Source organism: Eleutherodactylus coqui, chromosome 2 (assembly GCF_035609145.1).
Source record: "Eleutherodactylus coqui strain aEleCoq1 chromosome 2, aEleCoq1.hap1, whole genome shotgun sequence".
Lineage (NCBI taxonomy): Eukaryota > Metazoa > Chordata > Amphibia > Anura > Eleutherodactylidae > Eleutherodactylus > Eleutherodactylus coqui.
In genome coordinates, this window is record NC_089838.1 from 57,287,139 (window position 1) to 57,304,370 (window position 17,232).

The 17,232-nt window shown below is 48.9% G+C and overlaps 2 protein-coding genes across 4 annotated transcripts in view; one reads left to right on the forward strand and one right to left on the reverse strand.

Moving 5' to 3' along the window:
* The window catches only part of LOC136613151 (octapeptide-repeat protein T2-like), a gene marked incomplete at both ends in the record, with an annotated part of 8,466 nt that extends 6,349 nt beyond the window's left edge, over window positions 1-2,117 (forward strand). Inside the window, one exon of the mRNA XM_066594005.1 lies at window positions 2,031-2,117. Coding sequence (XP_066450102.1) covers window positions 2,031-2,117 — 87 coding nt within the window. The remainder of the gene's footprint in view (window positions 1-2,030) is intronic.
* RNF130 (ring finger protein 130) overlaps window positions 1-17,232 on the reverse strand; it is a 516,622-nt gene that overhangs the window by 128,965 nt on the left and 370,425 nt on the right. The gene's annotated exons all lie outside the window — the stretch shown is intronic.

Below are 17,232 nucleotides of genomic sequence, written 5' to 3' on the forward strand. Positions count from 1 at the left end.
GAGGGGAGAGAGAGACAGAGAGAGGAGGGAGGGGAGAGAGAGACAGAGAGAGGAGGGAGGGGAGAGAGACAGAGAGAGGAGGGAGGGGAGAGAGACAGAGAGAGGAGGGAGGGGAGAGAGACAGAGAGAGGAGGGGGGGAGAAAGACAGAGAGAGGGAGGGGGGAAAGAGACAGAGAGAGGAGGGAGGGGGGTGAAAGACAGAGAGGTGGGAGAGGGGAGAGAGACAGAAAGAGAAAGGGGGGGCCAGAGAGAGGGGAGAGAGAGACAGAGAGAGGAGGGAGGGGGGAGACAGACAGAGAGAGGAGGGAGGGGGGAGAGAGACAGAGAGAGGAGGGAGGGGGGAGAGAGACAGAGAGAGGAGGGAGGGGGGAGAGAGACAGAGAGACGAGGGAGGGGGGAGAGAGACAGAGAGGAGGGAGGGGGAGAGAGACAGAGAGAGGAGGGAGCGGGGAGAGAGACAGAGAGAGGAGGGAGGGGGGAGAGAGACAGAGAGAGGAGGGAGGGGGGAGATAGACAGAGAGAGGAGGGAGGGGGGGAGAGAGACAGAGAGAGGAGGGAGGGGGGAGAGAGACAGAGAGAGGAGGGAGGGGGGAGAGAGACAGAGAGATGAGGGAGGGGAGTGAGAGACAGAGAGGAGGGAGGGGAGTGAGAGACAGAGAGGAGGGAGGGGAGTGAGAGACAGAGAGGAGGGAGGGGAGAGAGAGACAGAGAGAGGAGGGAGGGGAGAAAGAGACAGAGAGAGGAGGGAGGGGAGAGAGACAGAGAGAGAGCGAGGGGAGAGAGGGGAGAGAGACAGAGATTAGGGAGGGGAGAGAGACAGAGATTAGGGAGGGGAGAGAGACAGAGATTAGGGATGGGAGACAGAGCCCGAGCGAGGAGGGAGCGGAGACAGAGACCGAGCGAGGAGGGAGGGGAGAGAGAGACCGAGCGAGGAGAGAGGGGAGACAGAGACCGAGCGAGGAGGGAGGGGAGACAGAGACCGAGCGAGGAGGGAGGGGAGACAGAGACCGAGCGAGGAGGGAGGGGAGACAGAGACCGAGCGAGGAGGGAGGCGAGACAGAGACCGAGCGAGGAGGGAGGCGAGACAGAGACCGAGCGAGGCGAGACAGAGACCGAGCGAGGAGAAACAGAGACCGAGCGAGGAGAGACAGAGACCGAGCGAGCAGAGACAGAGACCGAGCGAGGAGAGACAGAGACCGAGCGAGGAGAGACAGAGACCGAGCGAGGAGGGAGGGGAGACAGAGAGAAGAGGGAGGGAGAGACAGAGAGAAGAGGGAGGGGAGACAGAGAGAAGAGGGAGGGGAGACAGAGAGAGGAGAGGGAGAGAGAGGAGGGAGGGGAGAGGGAGAGAGAGACAGAGAGAGGAGGGAGGGGAGAGAAAGACAGAGAGAGGAGGGAGGGGGTGAAAGACAGAGAGAGGAGGGAGGGGTGAGAGAGACAGAAAGAGGAGGGGGGAGACAGAGAGAGGGGAGAGACAGACAGAGAGAGGAGGGAGGGGGAGACAGAGACCGAGCGAGGAGAGACAGAGACCGAGCGAGGAGAGACAGAGACCGAGCGAGGAGAGACAGAGACCGAGCGAGGAGAGACAGAGACCGAGCTAGGAGAGACAGAGACCGAGCTAGGAGAGACAGAGACCGAGCTAGGAGAGACAGAGACCGAGCTAGGAGAGACAGAGACCGAGCGAGGAGGGAGGGGAGACAGAGAGAAGAGGGAGGGAGAGACAGAGAGAAGAGGGAGGGAGAGACAGAGAGAAGAGGGAGGGGAGACAGAGAAAAGAGGGAGGGGAGACAGAGAGAGGAGAGGGAGTGAGAGAGGAGAGGGAGAGAGACAGAGAGAGGAGGGAGGGAAGAGGGAGAGAGAGACAGAGAGAGGAGGGAGGGGAGAGAAAGACAGAGAGAGGGAGGGGGGGAGAGAGACAGAGAGAGGAGGGAGGGGAGACAGAGAAAAGAGGGAGGGGAGACAGAGAAAAGAGGGAGGGGAGACAGAGAAAAGAGGGAGGGGAGACAGAGAAAAGAGGGAGGGGAGACAGAGAGAGGAGAGGGAGAGAGAGAGAGACAGAGAGAGGAGGGAGGGGAGAGAGAGAGACAGAGAGAGGAGGGAGGGGAGAGAAAGACAGAGAGAGGGAGGGGGGAGAGAGACAGAGAGAGGAGGGAGGGGGGTGAAAGACAGAGAGAGGAGGGAGGGGGGAGAGAGACAGAAAGAGGAGGGGGGGGAGACAGAGAGAGGGGAGAGACAGACAGAGAGAGGAGGGAGGGGGGAGACAGACAGAGAGGAGGGAGGGGGAGACAGACAGAGAGAGGAGGGAGGGGGGAGAGAGACAGAGAGAGGAGGGAGGGGGGAGAGAGACAGAGAGAGGAGGGAGGGGGGAGAGAGACAGAGAGAGGAGGGAGGGGGGAGAGAGACAGAGAGAGGAGGGAGGGGGGAGAGAGACAGAGAGAGGAGGGAGGGGGGAGAGAGACAGAGAGAGGAGGGAGGGGGGAGAGAGACAGAGAGAGGAGGGAGGGGGGAGAGAGACAGAGAGGAGGGAGGGGAGTGATAGACAGAGAGAGGAGGGGGGAGAGAGACAGAGAGCGGAGGGGGGAGAGAGACAGAGAGAGGGGGGGAGACAGAGAGAGGGGGTGAGAGAGACAAAGAGAGGGGGGTGAGAGGGACAGAGAGAGGGGGGGAGAGACAGAGAGAGGAGGGGGGAAAGAGACAAAGAGAGGAGGGGGGAGAGAGACAGAGAGAGCAGGGAGGGGAGAGAGAGACAGCGAGGAGGGAGGGGAGAGAGAGACAGAGAGAGGAGGGAGGGGAAAGAGAGACAGAGAGAGGAGGGAGGGGGGAGAGAGACAGAGAGAGGAGGGGGGGGAGAAAGACAGAGAGAGGGAGGGGGAGAGAGACAGAGAGAGAGGAGGGAGGGGAAAGAGAGACAGAGAGAGGAGGGAGGGGGGAGACAGACAGAGAGAGGAGGGAGGGGGGAGAAAGACAGAGAGAGGGAGGGGGGAGACAGACAGAGAGAGGAGGGAGGGGGAGACAGACAGAGAGAGGAGGGAGGGGGGAGAGAGACAGAGAGAGGAGGGAGGGGGAGAGAGACAGAGAGAGGAGGGAGGGGGGGGGAGAGACAGAGAGAGGAGGGAGGGGGGAGAGAGACAGAGAGAGGAGGGAGGGGGGAGAGAGACAGAGAGAGGAGGGAGGGGGGAGAGAGACAGAGAGAGGAGGGAGGGGGAGAGAGACAGAGAGAGGAGGGAGGGGGGAGAGAGACAGAGAGAGGAGGGAGGGGAGAGAGACAGAGAGAGGAGGGAGGGGAGAGAGACAGAGAGAGGAGGGAGGGGAGAGAGACAGAGAGAGGAGGGAGGGGAGAGAGGGGAGAGAGACAGAGATTAGGGAGGGGAGAGAGACAGAGATTAGGGATGGGAGACAGAGACCGAGCGAGGAGGGAGGGGAGACAGAGACCGAGCGAGGAGGGAGGGGAGACAGAGACCGAGCGAGGAGGGAGGGGAGACAGAGACCGAGCGAGGAGGGAGGGGAGACAGAGACCGAGGGAGGGGAGACAGAGACCGAGCGAGGAGGGAGGGGAGACAGAGACCGAGCGAGGAGGGAGGGGAGACAGAGACCGAGCGAGGAGGGAGGGGAGACAGAGACCGAGCGAGGAGGGAGGGGAGACAGAGACCGAGCGAGGAGGGAGGGGAGACAGAGACCGAGCGAGGAGGGAGGGGAGACAGAGACCGAGCGAGGAGGGAGGGGAGACAGAGACCGAGCGAGGAGGGAGGGGAGAGAGAGATCGAGCGAGGAGGGAAGGGAGACAGAGACCGAGCGAGGAGGGAGGGGAGACAGAGACCGAGCGAGGAGGGAGGGGAGACAGAGACCGAGCGAGGAGGGAGGCGAGACAGAGACCGAGCGAGGAGGGAGGCGAGACAGAGACCGAGCGAGGAGGGAGGGGAGACAGAGACCGAGCGAGGAGGGAGGGGAGACAGAGACCGAGCGAGGAGAGACAGAGACCGAGCGAGGAGAGACAGAGACCGAGCGAGGAGAGACGGAGACCGAGCGAGGAGAGACAGAGACCGAGCTAGGAGAGACAGAGACCGAGCTAGGAGAGACAGAGACCGAGCTAGGAGAGACAGAGACCGAGCGAGGAGGGAGGGGAGACAGAGAGAAGGGAGAGGGAGAGACAGAGAGAAGAGGGAGGGGAGACAGAGAGAAGAGGGAGGGGAGACAGAGAAAAGAGGGAGGGGAGACAGAGAGAGGAGAGGGAGAGAGAGACAGAGAGAGGAGGGAAGGGAGAGAGAGACAGAGAGAGGGAGGGGGGGAAAGAGACAGAAAGAGGAGGGGGGAGACAGAGAGAGGGAGGGGGGAGACAGACAGAGAGAGGAGGGAGGGGGGAGACAGACAGAGAGAGGAGGGAGGGGGGAGACAGACAGAGAGAGGAGGAAGGGGAGTGAGAGACAGAGAGGAGGGAGGGGAGTGAGAGACAGAGAGGAGGGAGGGGAGTGAGAGACAGAGAGGAGGGAGGGGAGAGAGAGACAGAGAGAGGAGGGAGGGGAGAGAGAGACAGAGAGAGGAGGGAGGGGAGAGAAAGACAGAGAGAGGAGGGAGGGGAGAGAGACAGAGAGAGGAGGGAGGGGAGAGAGACAGAGAGAGGAGGGAGGGGAGAGAGACAGAGAGAGGAGGGAGGGGAGAGAGACAGAGAGAGGAGGGAGGGGAGAGAGACAGAGAGAGGAGGGAGGGGAGAGAGGGGAGAGAGACAGAGATTAGGGAGGGCAGAGAGACAGAGATTAGGGATGGGAGAGAGACAGATTAGGGAGGGGAGAGAGACAGATGAGGGAGGGGAGAGAGACATAGATGAGGGAGGGGAGAGAGACAGAGAGAGAGGATGGAGTGGTGAGAGACAGAGAAATGAGGGAGGTTAAAGAGACTGGAGAGACACAGAGAGGGAGGATGGAGGGGAGAGAGAGAGAGGAGTGGGGAGAGAAAGAGAATAGGGTAGGCGGAAAGAGACAGTCTGTAACTGCAAAAGTAACTTGAGAATGCATCAGAATTCCACAAATGCCTCTTTTTAATGTATGTTAACATGAAACCCGTCCACTGGCAGTCCATTTAGAGCCAGGATAGTCTTGGCAGAAAAATCGAGACTCTTGACAAATACACAGTAAGGTGACGTAAAAACATATAGTGACAACCACCTTCCATGTTTCACTGCACCTAATGGTATCAGCATGAGGCTCCTAGCATAATGGCGCTCGTTAATCTACCAGCATCCTGCCTTCTATTCGTCAATCAGTACATGACCCATTTTTTAGATGAGCAGCTGGCAGTATGTTATCCCCATATGTAAAATCTTTTTCTGTAGCTCTTGGACAATGTCTGTGGACATTTATTGATATAACTGGTGAAGAAGCAGCTTTGTTTCAATGCATTGGCCATATAGGGAAAAGACCTTGGCACAACCAGACCCAACTCCGCAGTTAGCCAACTCATTCTATCTGCTTATCTGTCAGGCGGCGCCCCATGTGCTACCTCAGTGTGGCGCTCAGGTATTAATATATTCCAGCTGCCTTCCCCGCTTTGATGTGTGCGAGATAGTTTAAGTACTTTTATCCTATGCAAAGCTTATCCAAGATGCTCTCAAAATAGAATTGCTTTTAGCAAGCCACAGACTGGTCTTATGGAGAAGAAATGACTGCATCGGGCAACATAACCTCGCTTGTCAGACACACGACAGCCAGGGCCTGGTGCAGCCATCACACCATCACACAATATAGGATATAGCACTAGTTTGTTTATACTGTAATATATAGATAATACAAGGGGCTAGCCTGCAGTCCTATGTAACAGCACAAGTACAGTACATTGTGACAGTCATGTGTGCCAGCTGAGTTCTACTAGATATTACATTTCCACCATGTTTCATACCAGTGGCAAGATGGGCAGACAGTATGCCAGCTAGCAGTTCTGGGGAATTTTAGCTTTGAAGCCTGTCTAGTAGTGACTGTAACTCTTTGCTATAACACAATGCATTTGAAAGGTCTTCAGACTTTCACTTTTTTATATTTTGTTCTGCTGCAGTGTTGTGCAAATAAAAAAAAAAAAAGTTTTTAATTTTGCACTCAACATTCCTTGTATTTCTATGTAGATTCATTCTATACTCTAAACTTCTAATATATTCAATGTAGAAATTTGGTCCCAGTTACCAGTATCAGAGACTGCATAGGCAGATGGGAACAATCTTTATATTATATACAGTCAGCCATGGACTTGATACACTAAATGGTCACTTTATTGGATACTCCATTTAGTATCGCATTGGACCTCTGATGGCTTTCAGAACTACAGTAGTTAATCGTGGCTTCTATCCACAGGTGTCAGAGGACCTGGGGTGTGCGAAGAAAGCCTTCCCTGCACCAAAACTCCACATTTCCTAGCCTGACAGGAAGGGTTCATCATTTAATGCTGCTTGCACGAATTTCAGAACCTTCCATCAGTACGCTACAAAAGTCGTCTAACCAAGCTCCTTTTAGGCTGCATGTCCACGGGCGTGAATCAATGGCCGGCGGATCACGCTGTATGAAGTTTTTCCATAGCGTTGCTATGGAAAGCGCAGCATTCGAGAGCGGAGAATCATAGCGATTCTCTGCTCTCGGGATCTAAATCGCGGCGTGCCACAATTCTCTGCGGTGAGCCTATCTGTCAAGATAAACTTACTGCTGAGACCTGTCAGCGCTCCCCCCTCCTCTAAATATTCGCCTTATACTTGGCAGAAAGGTGTTAAAAACACATCAGAAACGTGGTGTAAGAAAAGCGTAAACTGTAAGAAAAGTGAAAACTGGTGGAATTTGTGCCAGAAAACCAGTGCATTCGTGAATCATAAATCTGCCAAAATGTGCATAACAAAAACAAACAAGAAAAAAAAGAATAATTTTTCCTTAAACAATTCATCTGTTTTCACAGATTTTCAAAAATATTTCTGTTATTGGGACAATTTTCCCATGGCGGCAAACATTAAAAAACATTCTTGCACCGACCCGCATGGGAAGTTAGCTCCAAAAGCCGGTTAATATTTTAGCAATCACAGCTAATGACATGGAATTATTGTTTCTGCATGTTCCACTTTTGCGTCAGCAGAATTACTGCGGCAACGTCTTGATGCATGCTGCCCCGTGCAGAGTGCCCTCAGTAGTAACTGTCTCTTATATTGGCCCCAGGAGTAATAGTGACCCCCACAGTGGGTTCAGTAGTAATAGTGTCCCCTTTATTGGTAAGTAGTAATACTATTACTACTGGGGCCAAAATAGGGGACACTATTATTAATTGTGTCAACTATACCCACCCCAGTAGTAATAGTGACCCGCACAATAGCCTCAGAAGTAATAGCGCCGCGCTAAAACCCATATGTTTACCTCCTCCTGGTCTTCAAAGCACCACTGCTAGTCTGCTTGGCGGTGCTGCAGGTGGAAGTGTGAGCGCCCGGACGCCTCCTCCCTTCTCTCCTCCTGCGCAACCAAAGAGGAGAGGTCAGGGAAGGAGGATCCTAGGTGCACACACTGCTATCAGTTTGTGCACCCGTGACAGTGACTGAGTGATTACCAGCCGGGAGGATGGTAATCATTTTAATGGTCAACAGATGTCGGCTCGTGTGCCCACAAAGAGAGCTCCGAGTGCCACCTCTTGCACATGTGCTATAGGTTCGCCACCTCGGGTCTAGTACAACTAATTTGACTCCAAAGATACGAAGATTACCACGCCAATTTGTAAATTACTGTAATATCACTATGGCTTAACCCTTTGCAATCCAATTTTGGATTCAGGGTTTCCTAGGGGGCTCTCTCTCTTTCTGCCATTATACAATGGTGCCATCTGCTGGCTAGAGCCAGTACTGCTGTATGGGACATGCTGGAGAGGCCCCCGACAACAGAGCAGCCAGTAATCTACAGTAAGAATACCCTGCCGGACATCTTCCGACAACGGAGCTGTACAGCCTTCAATCGGAATGTCTTTAGACGTCAGACAGTGGATTGGAAAGGGTTAAACACATATCCAATGGAAATTCTAGTGAGAAAAAGCTGCTAAACAGTCTCCACATAAAGGAGTAACTTGGAGTGAAAATATTTTCCTAAGATATTTGGGATGACCGTGCATAGCAGAAGCAATTACAGTCTATAGCACACAAGGCTGCTTGGTATAAAAGCCAGGAAAACCTATAAAATCAGCCTCTGTTTGCTATTTAGCTGTGGAAAGCTTTGCTGTGCTGTACACAAGATATGACGGTCTCTGGAGAACGGAACTGCTTGAGGCAAACCCTGTCAAGCAACATGCCCAAGGTCATCGGGAGACCGCAAGACAGCAAGCAGACCTCATATGGCAGAGCGATGATAGAAGTCTTCAGTAAAGGACGGTGCTGCTGCTGAAAAGGATATGTGAGCAGAGCTTGTATCACTGCCTACTTCGGATCATTTTCCAATCAGAATTCCAAAAAAGCAGAGTGCCAGGCTATAAGGGGAAGCGGTAATGTCAGCCATATTTGTTGTCACGCTGCTTTCCTAGAAGCAGATCTAGCCAAGAAAAGGATGAACAGAACGTTTTACCAACTCAGGCACTTCTGGTCCCAGCTAATGGAGAGGAAGAGAAGGGCCAAGACACAGTAATATAGAATGGACTTCTAAGGAAGCGAATTATGAATATATTTATTTCAGATGGGTCCCTTTGAAGGAGTCGACAAAGGGTACTCACGGGGAATTTTTTTTTTCTGCAGTAAGTATCATAGTACCTCAAGAGTTGTTGATATGGACCCATTAGGGCCCATATAGAAGTTTTTTCTAATTCAATCCATCTGGTTTCATATTATGATGGTAATCTTGCCTAGCAGCATTGCTTCAAGGTGACAATACCTTCTTAATACAGCACTAATTTGAAGGGACAATATGGCTGAAGGCAACAGTATGGCTTATTGTGCTTTTACAGGGAGCGATTGTTTTTTTACTTGTCGAGTTTCACGATCACTGAATGAATTGTTGGGAGCATTTACACGGCCGAAATATCACTAGTTGTCTAGTTAGGGGCCATGGCGGTCTTTGGTGGGCATGTATTTGAAATTTCGATCCCTCCCCAACACAGTCTTATTGGCTGGAAACTAGTTGGTTACCTCGCTTGGACGACGAGGGTCTGTAGCGCTGATCTAGAATGACCACGACGGAGAGCATTGTTCAATTCGGTGTTGTTGTCAGAGGAGGTACCGTTGCCTATCTGTTGCACCCACAAGTGCCACGGATGACCAGGAGGCCTCCACCATCCGGCAGGGGGTCGTCTCTCGATTTTCCTAGCAATTGCTGCAGTTAGAGCACCGTGGGCCGAACAGCTTCTGACAAGCGTGCAACATGATCAAAAAGTGCAAGTCGTCTCCTTGCTGGAAACGGACTGCATATAAAAATGTACGAGCGGTCTTCGAGTGAACATTTAGCTGGTTTTGCGGTCCAGCGAGAACCCACGGCAGCAGAGACCTCAGCAGCAAATGTTCTTTCCAAGACAAGCAGCGACTGTTCGGTAGAGGACCACTCACACGTGTTTGTGTGTTTTCGGGAACCAATGAGTGTTAAATGGGAAGCAAAATGTGCAAAAATTGAAGGGAGCTAATCAGCGTTCAGCAGGAGGTGCATGCCGAAGAAGCGCACACCTCCCGGCCAAGTTGTTGACTAGTCGTTGAAAGACAATGACTTGTTTACACGATTATGAATTAACCAGCGACTATTTTTAGGTGAGCTGAAATGAAGCGATTAGTTAATGAATTCTCGCTTGCCGTGTGGTTGGTGGCCAAAAAAGGGAGCGTGAGCAGTTAAGAATGGGGCAGAGGTCCGTTTGGAGTGTGATCTAGTCAATCTTCATTACTACCATAAATTGTAGATCCCCATTAGGATGAGTTCCATGCTTAACAATGCCGTCCAGTGTGCTACTTGTGCAATGTATGCGGTCCTTGATCAGCCAATCGAGGGTGCATACTGCTGCAAAAGATGTGTGCTCCTCGCACATTTGGAAGCCCAAATCGTGGTTCTAAATGAGCGAATCACAACACTGAGATTCACTGACAACATGGAAAGGAGTTTGCTGCTCACTGAGCAGATGCTTGCTGTGATAGTGGCGGGGGCAGACGGTAGTACGGAAGAGCAGGGGGAGCAGGCAGTCAGCTGGGTGACAGATAGAAGGAGGCGTAGAGGGAAATGAAACAGGAAGGCTAGTCCTGTACTGGTGGCACACCCCAACAAGTTTGCAAAGTTGGCAGATGAGGGGGATGGCATTACAGTGCCAGCTCCGCTGCAGAAAAACATGCTAGGAGGATGACTGCTCCAGTAAGAAGGGGAAAGGGAGTGCAGGGCAGGCTAGACAGGTCCTAGTGGTGGGGGACTCAATTATAAGGGGTTGAGATCATAGAATGGTAGCGTTGAAAGGGACCTCCAGGGTCATCTGGTCCAACCCCCTGCTCAGTGCAGGATTCACTAAGTCATCCCAGACAGATATTTATCCAGCCTTTGTTTGAACACTTCCATTGGAGGAGAACTTATATGTCTTTTTTAAAGTGGGGTGCCCAGAACTGGACACAGTATTCCAGATGAGGTCTGACTAATGAAGAGTAGGGGGAGGGGGGTTAATGACCTCACGTGATCTAGACTCTACGCTTCTCTTAATACATTCCGGAATTGTGTTTGCTTTTTTGGCTACTGCATAACATTGTTCACTCATGTTTGATCTATTAGTATACCCAAATCTTTCTCACATGTGCTGCTGCTTAGCCCAATTTCTCCTATTCTGTATGTACTTTTTTCATTTTTCTTGCCCAGATGTAGGACTTTGCATTTCTCCTTGCAAATACCATTCTGTAAGTTGCCGTCCACTGTTCAAGCTTTTCTAGATCTTTTTGAATACGCTCTCTCTCTTCCCTAGTGTTAGCTATCCCTCCTAGCTTTGTCTCTTTGGCAAATTTAAATCAGTTTCTCATCAATTCCCTCCTCCAGATCATTTAGAAAAAATATTGAACACTGGGCCTAGGACAAGGCCTTGTGGTACTCCACTTGATACATTCATCCACTTGAATGTGCAGCCATAGGGTAATCTGCCGCAATGACCAGTATCATCGAAAGGTGTATTGTCTTCCTGCCGCTCGGGTTCGACACATCGCGAATCAGGTTGACAGATTACTTGGAGGGGCTGGTGAAAATCCAGCGGTCATGTTGCACACTGGCGCCAATGAACAAATTAGAGGTCAATGGAGGACCCTCAAAAACAATTTCAGGGACCTAGGATCCAAGCTGAGGGCGAGGACATCCAAGGTAGTTTTCTCGGAAATACTACCTGTACCACAAGCCACACTAGAATGGCAGCAGGATCTTAGGGAGGTAAACAAGTGGCTCAGAAGTTGGTGTAGGAAGGAAGGCTTCGGGTCCCTGGAGAACTGGACTGACTTTGCTGTTGGCTGCAGGCTCTACTGTAAGGACGGGCTGCATCTCAATGGGGAGGGTGCAGCTGTGCTGGGAGAGAAGAAGACTAGAAGGTTGGAGGAGTTTTAAACTAGGGAGTGGGTTGGGGGGATGGGGTTAAGAGCAACCAGAGAGATAGGGGGAAGACAGTGGAGATAGCGACCTGGGACCAAGTAATGCGAGTCGAGCAGGGGGTAGGGTTAGTACAGTTAGAACTGACAGAACAGCTGACAGTTCCATAAGTAGCACAATGACTATAAATAAGAACAACCGTTTAAATTGTATAGCAATGAATGCAAGAAGTCTGATCAGTTGGGTGAGCTCGAAGTTAGAATGTCTGATGAAAATTACGATATAATGGGAATAACGGAAACATTGCTTGATGATAAATGTGATTGGGCGGTGAATTTACAGATCTATAATCTCTTCAGAAGAGACCGTAGGAACCAGAAAGGGGGAGGGTTGTGTCTGTATGCTAAATTGTACTTAATTCTGAAGCTACAAGAAAATTTAGGCGTAAGAGGTGAACATGTGGAACCTCTGTGGGTAACATAGTAGGTTAGACAATGTCCATCTAATTCATCCTGTTTCAACCCCCCCCGCCCCCCTCCTTTCTTATTGGTCCAGTGGAAGGCAAAAATATATATATATATATATTATAATTTAAAAAAAATAAATAAATAAATTTATATATATATATATATATATATATATACATACACATACAGTACATACATACATACACACACACACACACACCCATACACACGATCCAATTTAGCTCATTTGGCGTGTGCCCTGGATCAACATTTGAGATCGACAACCCTGCTGGACACCTAATGTCTATATCCTGTAAGATCATAGCGCTCAAGGAAGGCATCTAGTTCCCTCTTAAACTCATCTATGGATTTTGCCATCACCACGTCCTCAGGCGGAGAATTCCACAGTCTCACTGCTCTTACAGTAAAGAACTCCCTTCTATGTTGGTGATAAAACCTGCTTTCTACTACACGTAGAGGATGCCCTCTTGTTACAGTCGCAGTCCTGGATATAAACATACCATGGGAGAGGTCCTTGTATTGTCCCCCAATCTATACATATAAAATTGAATGTATGTCTGTGTGTCTGCATGTCTGTGTGCGTGTCTGTTTGTCCTTTATGCGCTACTACACCATTCATCCGATCGCCATGAAACTTTGGGAAGTTGTTGAGTACACTCCTGGGAAGATTATAGGCATAGTACAACTATCCTACGATAAATGGCGCGCGTGCGAGCGTCGTCGACAGTTACGCCCCCCCCCCCATGTATATCGTTCGATTTCCATCATTGCCACTAATTCTCTCACTTCCCGATGTCGTAGAAACATGAAATTTGGCACGAGCATTGATTATGTCATAAATAGGAAAAGTTAATGGGTCCCAACTCGATTATTCAATTCTAAGCGCCAAAGAAGGACATATCTTCCTTCTATACATATAAAATTGAATGTATGTCTGTGTGTCTGCGTGTCTGTGTGCGTGTCTGTTTGTCCTTTATGCGCTACTACACCATTCATCCGATCGCCATGAAACTTTGGGAAGTTGCTGAGTACACTCCTAGGACGATTATAGGCATAGTACAACTATCCTACGATAAATGGCGCGCGTGCGAGCGAGCGTCGACAGTTACGCCCCCCCCCCACGTAGATCGTTCGATTTCCATCATTGCCACTAATTCTCTCACTTCCCGATGTCGTAGAAACATGAAATTTGGCACGAGCATTGATTATGTCATAAATAGGAAAAGTTAATGGGTCCTAACTCGATTATTCAATTTTAAGCGCCAAAGAATTAGCGTCCAAATTTTACGTACGGAATCTAATTTTCTCGCTTCCCAATGTCATAGAAACTTGAAATTTGGCACGAGCATTGATTATGTCATAAATAGGAAACGCTAATGGGTCCCAACGCGATTATTCAATTCTAAGCGCCAAAGAATTAGCATCCAAATTTTACGTACAGAATCTAATTTTCTCGCTTCCCAATGTCACAGAAACTTGAAATTTGGCACGAGCATTGATTATGTCATAAATAGGAAAAGTTAATGGGTCCCAACTCGATTATTTAATTCTAAGCGGCAAAGAATTAGCGTCCAAATTTTACGTACGGAATCTAATTTTCTCGCTTCCCAATGTCATAGAAACTTGAAATTTGGCACAAGCATTGATTAGGTCATAAATGGGAAAAGTTAAAGGGTCCCAACTCCATTATTCAATTCTAAGCGCCAAAGAATTAGCGTCCAAATTTTACATACGAAATCTAATTTTCTCACATCCCGATGTCATAGAAACATGAAATTTGGCATTAGCATTGATTATGTCATAAATAGGAAAAGTTAATGGGTCCCAACTCGATTATTTAATTCTAAGCGCTAAAGAATTAGCGTCCAAATTTTACGTAGTACGGAATCTAATTCTCTCACTTCACGATGTAATTTGGCATGGGCATTGATTATGTCATAAATAGGAAAAGTTAATGGGTCCCAACTCGATTATTCAATTCTAAGCGCCAAAGAATTAGCGTCCAAATTTTACGTACGAAATCCAATTTTCTCGCTTCCCAATGTCATAGAAACTTGAAATTTGGCATGAGCATTATGTCAAAAATAGCAAAAGCTAATAGGTCCCAACTCGATTATTCAATTCTAAGCGCAAAAAAATTAGCGTCCAAATTTTACGTACGGAATCTAATTCCATCACTTCCCAATGACAGAAAAACTTGAAATTTGACACCAGCATTGATTATGTCATAAATAGGAAAAGCTAATGGGTCCCAACTCGATTAATTAATTCTAATCGCCAAACAATTAGCGTCCAAACTTTGCGTAGTACGGAATCTAATTCTCTCACTTCCCGATGTAATTTGGCACGGGCATTGAATATGTCATAAATAGGAAAAGTTAATAGGTCCCAACTCGATTATTCAATTCTAAGCGCAAAAGAATTAGCGTCCAAATTTTACGTGCGGAATGTAATTTTCTCACTTCCTGATGTCATATATATATATATATATATATATATATATATATATATATATATAAATGAATGTCTGTCTGTCTGTCTGTCCTTTATGCATTACTATGCCATTCATCCAATTGCTATAAGGCCTCATGTCCACGGGGAAAATCAGGCCTGCTACGGATTCTCCATGTAGAATCTGCAGCGGGTCCCTCCTGCCCCGCAGACATGAGCGCTTAAAATAGGAATTTAAAAGAATTAACTCACCCGCAGTGGGCCGGGAGGGTCTTCTCTTCCTCACGGCCGGATCTACTTTTTCGGCCGGCGGATGAACTCGTCACTGCGGCGGCACGTCGCCGGCACGTTGCCGACGTGCCGCGCACATGCGCCGGGCATAGCCGCCAAGCCGAAGCAAGAAAGATCCAGCCGTGAGGAAGAGAAGACCTTCCCGGTCCGCTGCGGGTGAGTTAATTCTTTTAAATTCTTATTTTAGGTCTCCCGCGGATCCGGACGGCTGCACGAAAATGGAGCATGGTCCAGATTTTTTCATGCTCCATCTTTTTTAAATCCCTTTTATTGACCATCCGCGGGTATTTATCTACCCGCGGGTGGTCAATGCATCCCTATGGGGTGCGGATCCGCGTGCGGGAGAAGAGTTAAAATCCGCTGCGGATTTTAATTCTTCTTTTGCCCGTGGACATGAGGCCTAAAACTTTGGGAAGTTGTTGAGTACACTCCTGGGAAGATTACTGGCAAAGTACAACTATTCTGCGATAAGTGGCGCGCGTGCGAGCATCGTCGACAGTCATGCCCCCCAGACAAAGATCGTTTGATTTCCATCTCAAGCACGAAAGCAAAAGGCATTACGAGCAAGCGTGTTCAACTAGAAAATGATGCATCCGCCGAATGTTTCGCAAGACAATTGCTGGATATTGAGAATGCTGAGGTAACATGAAAGCTGTGCTGTGATTGGTTGCTATTTCTTATACTGCTTAGGTTACATGACAGCTGCGCTGCAATTCGTTGTTATATATTATACCACTGAGGTAACATAAAAGCTGTGATGTGATTGGTTGTTATATATTATACCGCTTAGGTAACTTGAAAGCTGCGCTGTGATTGGTTGTTATCTAGATATATAAAAACCAATGTATGTATGTCTGTCTTCGCAGCAACGCGCGACGGGTGAGCTAGTGTATTTATACATAGTTATTTGATCGCCCCTTAGCCGTCTTTTTTCCAGGTTTAATAATCCCAATTTTGATAGCCTCTGTTTGTATTCCAGTCCTCCCTATTCCGTTTATTAGTTTAGTTGCCCTTCTTTGAACCCCCTCAAGCACTGCAACATCTTTCCTCAGCAACGGTGTCCAGAACTGTACGCAGTATTCCATGTGGGGCCTGACAAGTGCTTTATATAGTGGGAGGATAATTATCTCGTCCCTCGTCCCTATACCTCTTTTAATGCACCCCAATACTTTATTTGCTTTTGCAGCAGCTAATTAGCATTGATTGCTCCAGTTTAGTCTACAATCCACTAGTACCCCCAGGTCATTTCCATATCACTTTTCCCTAGCAGTACCCAATTTAGCGTATATTGGTGACATCCATTTCTCCTGCCCATGTTCATAACTTTACATTTATCAATGTTGAACTTCATTTGCCATTTTTCTACCCAAGCCCCCAGTTTATCTAGGTCCTTTTGTAGCTGTATATTGTACTCTTTTTATGCGGCACGATGTCAAATGCTTTAAAGAAATCCAGATATACGAAATCAATAGACCCTCGCAGGTCCAGCCTAGAACTTACTTCATTGTAGAAGCTGATCAAATTTGTGTGACATGATCGACCCCCTCATGAACCCGTGCTGATGAGGAGTTATTGCTATTCTCCTTAAAGTATTTCAGTTTGCATCTCTCAGAAACTCCTTGAATATTTTTCCAATTATTGAAGTGAGACTTACTGGCATGTAGTTAACAGGCTCAGGCTTATAATCCAAGCCCTACCCCAAAAATCAGCCCTATTTACTATAGATGGGGAAAAAAAGCAATACTCACCTTGCAGATGCAATCCGGGTCCCAGCTGCTGGTCTCTGGTGCTGCTCCAGTCTTCCCCTGTACTGACACATCATCTATTGCTGTAAGTGAGGTTTGATAACCCCACCTCCAGCAATAGATTGCTGTGATTGGTTCTCGGCGCTGGCTCGATGCCCAATTACAGCCATTCATTGACTGGCTCAGCCAATGAGAGCTCACCGGCTCTAACTGGCTGAACCAGTCAATGAATGGCTGTGATTGGACAGCGAGGTCTCGTGGGCCGGTGACTGCCAGTGAAACAAGAAGCCGGTGGCAAAAGAGGCGGCGGAATTCTGTGTTGCAGAATCGGCGAAAATAGAAACTGGGAACGAAAGTAGAGGTATGACTGTATTGACATAGGTGACCAGCGGGGTTGTTGATCAGGGTTTTGGAGTTAGGTTGATCCAGCATTATTCCGACTGCCATTATGTAGTTGGGAAGGATTTTTTTTCCTCCAAAATGAGCTATTTTGTCTCATTTTTTTTTCTTCCTCTGGACCAGCAAGAGAGGGGGGTTGGAACAGGCTGCACTAGATGGACATTGTCTTCATTCAGCCCAACATACTATGTGATGTGTACACAGAACAACTGCCACCTACATTGGTTCTATTGAGCAATTATTTGTACAATAGTTGACCTGTGTAAAACCAGATTGGATCTTGGATTTAACCTGAATGTTCATTGTTCTCGGCAGGACATCTTCCCGCATGAATAGGCGATAGTGAT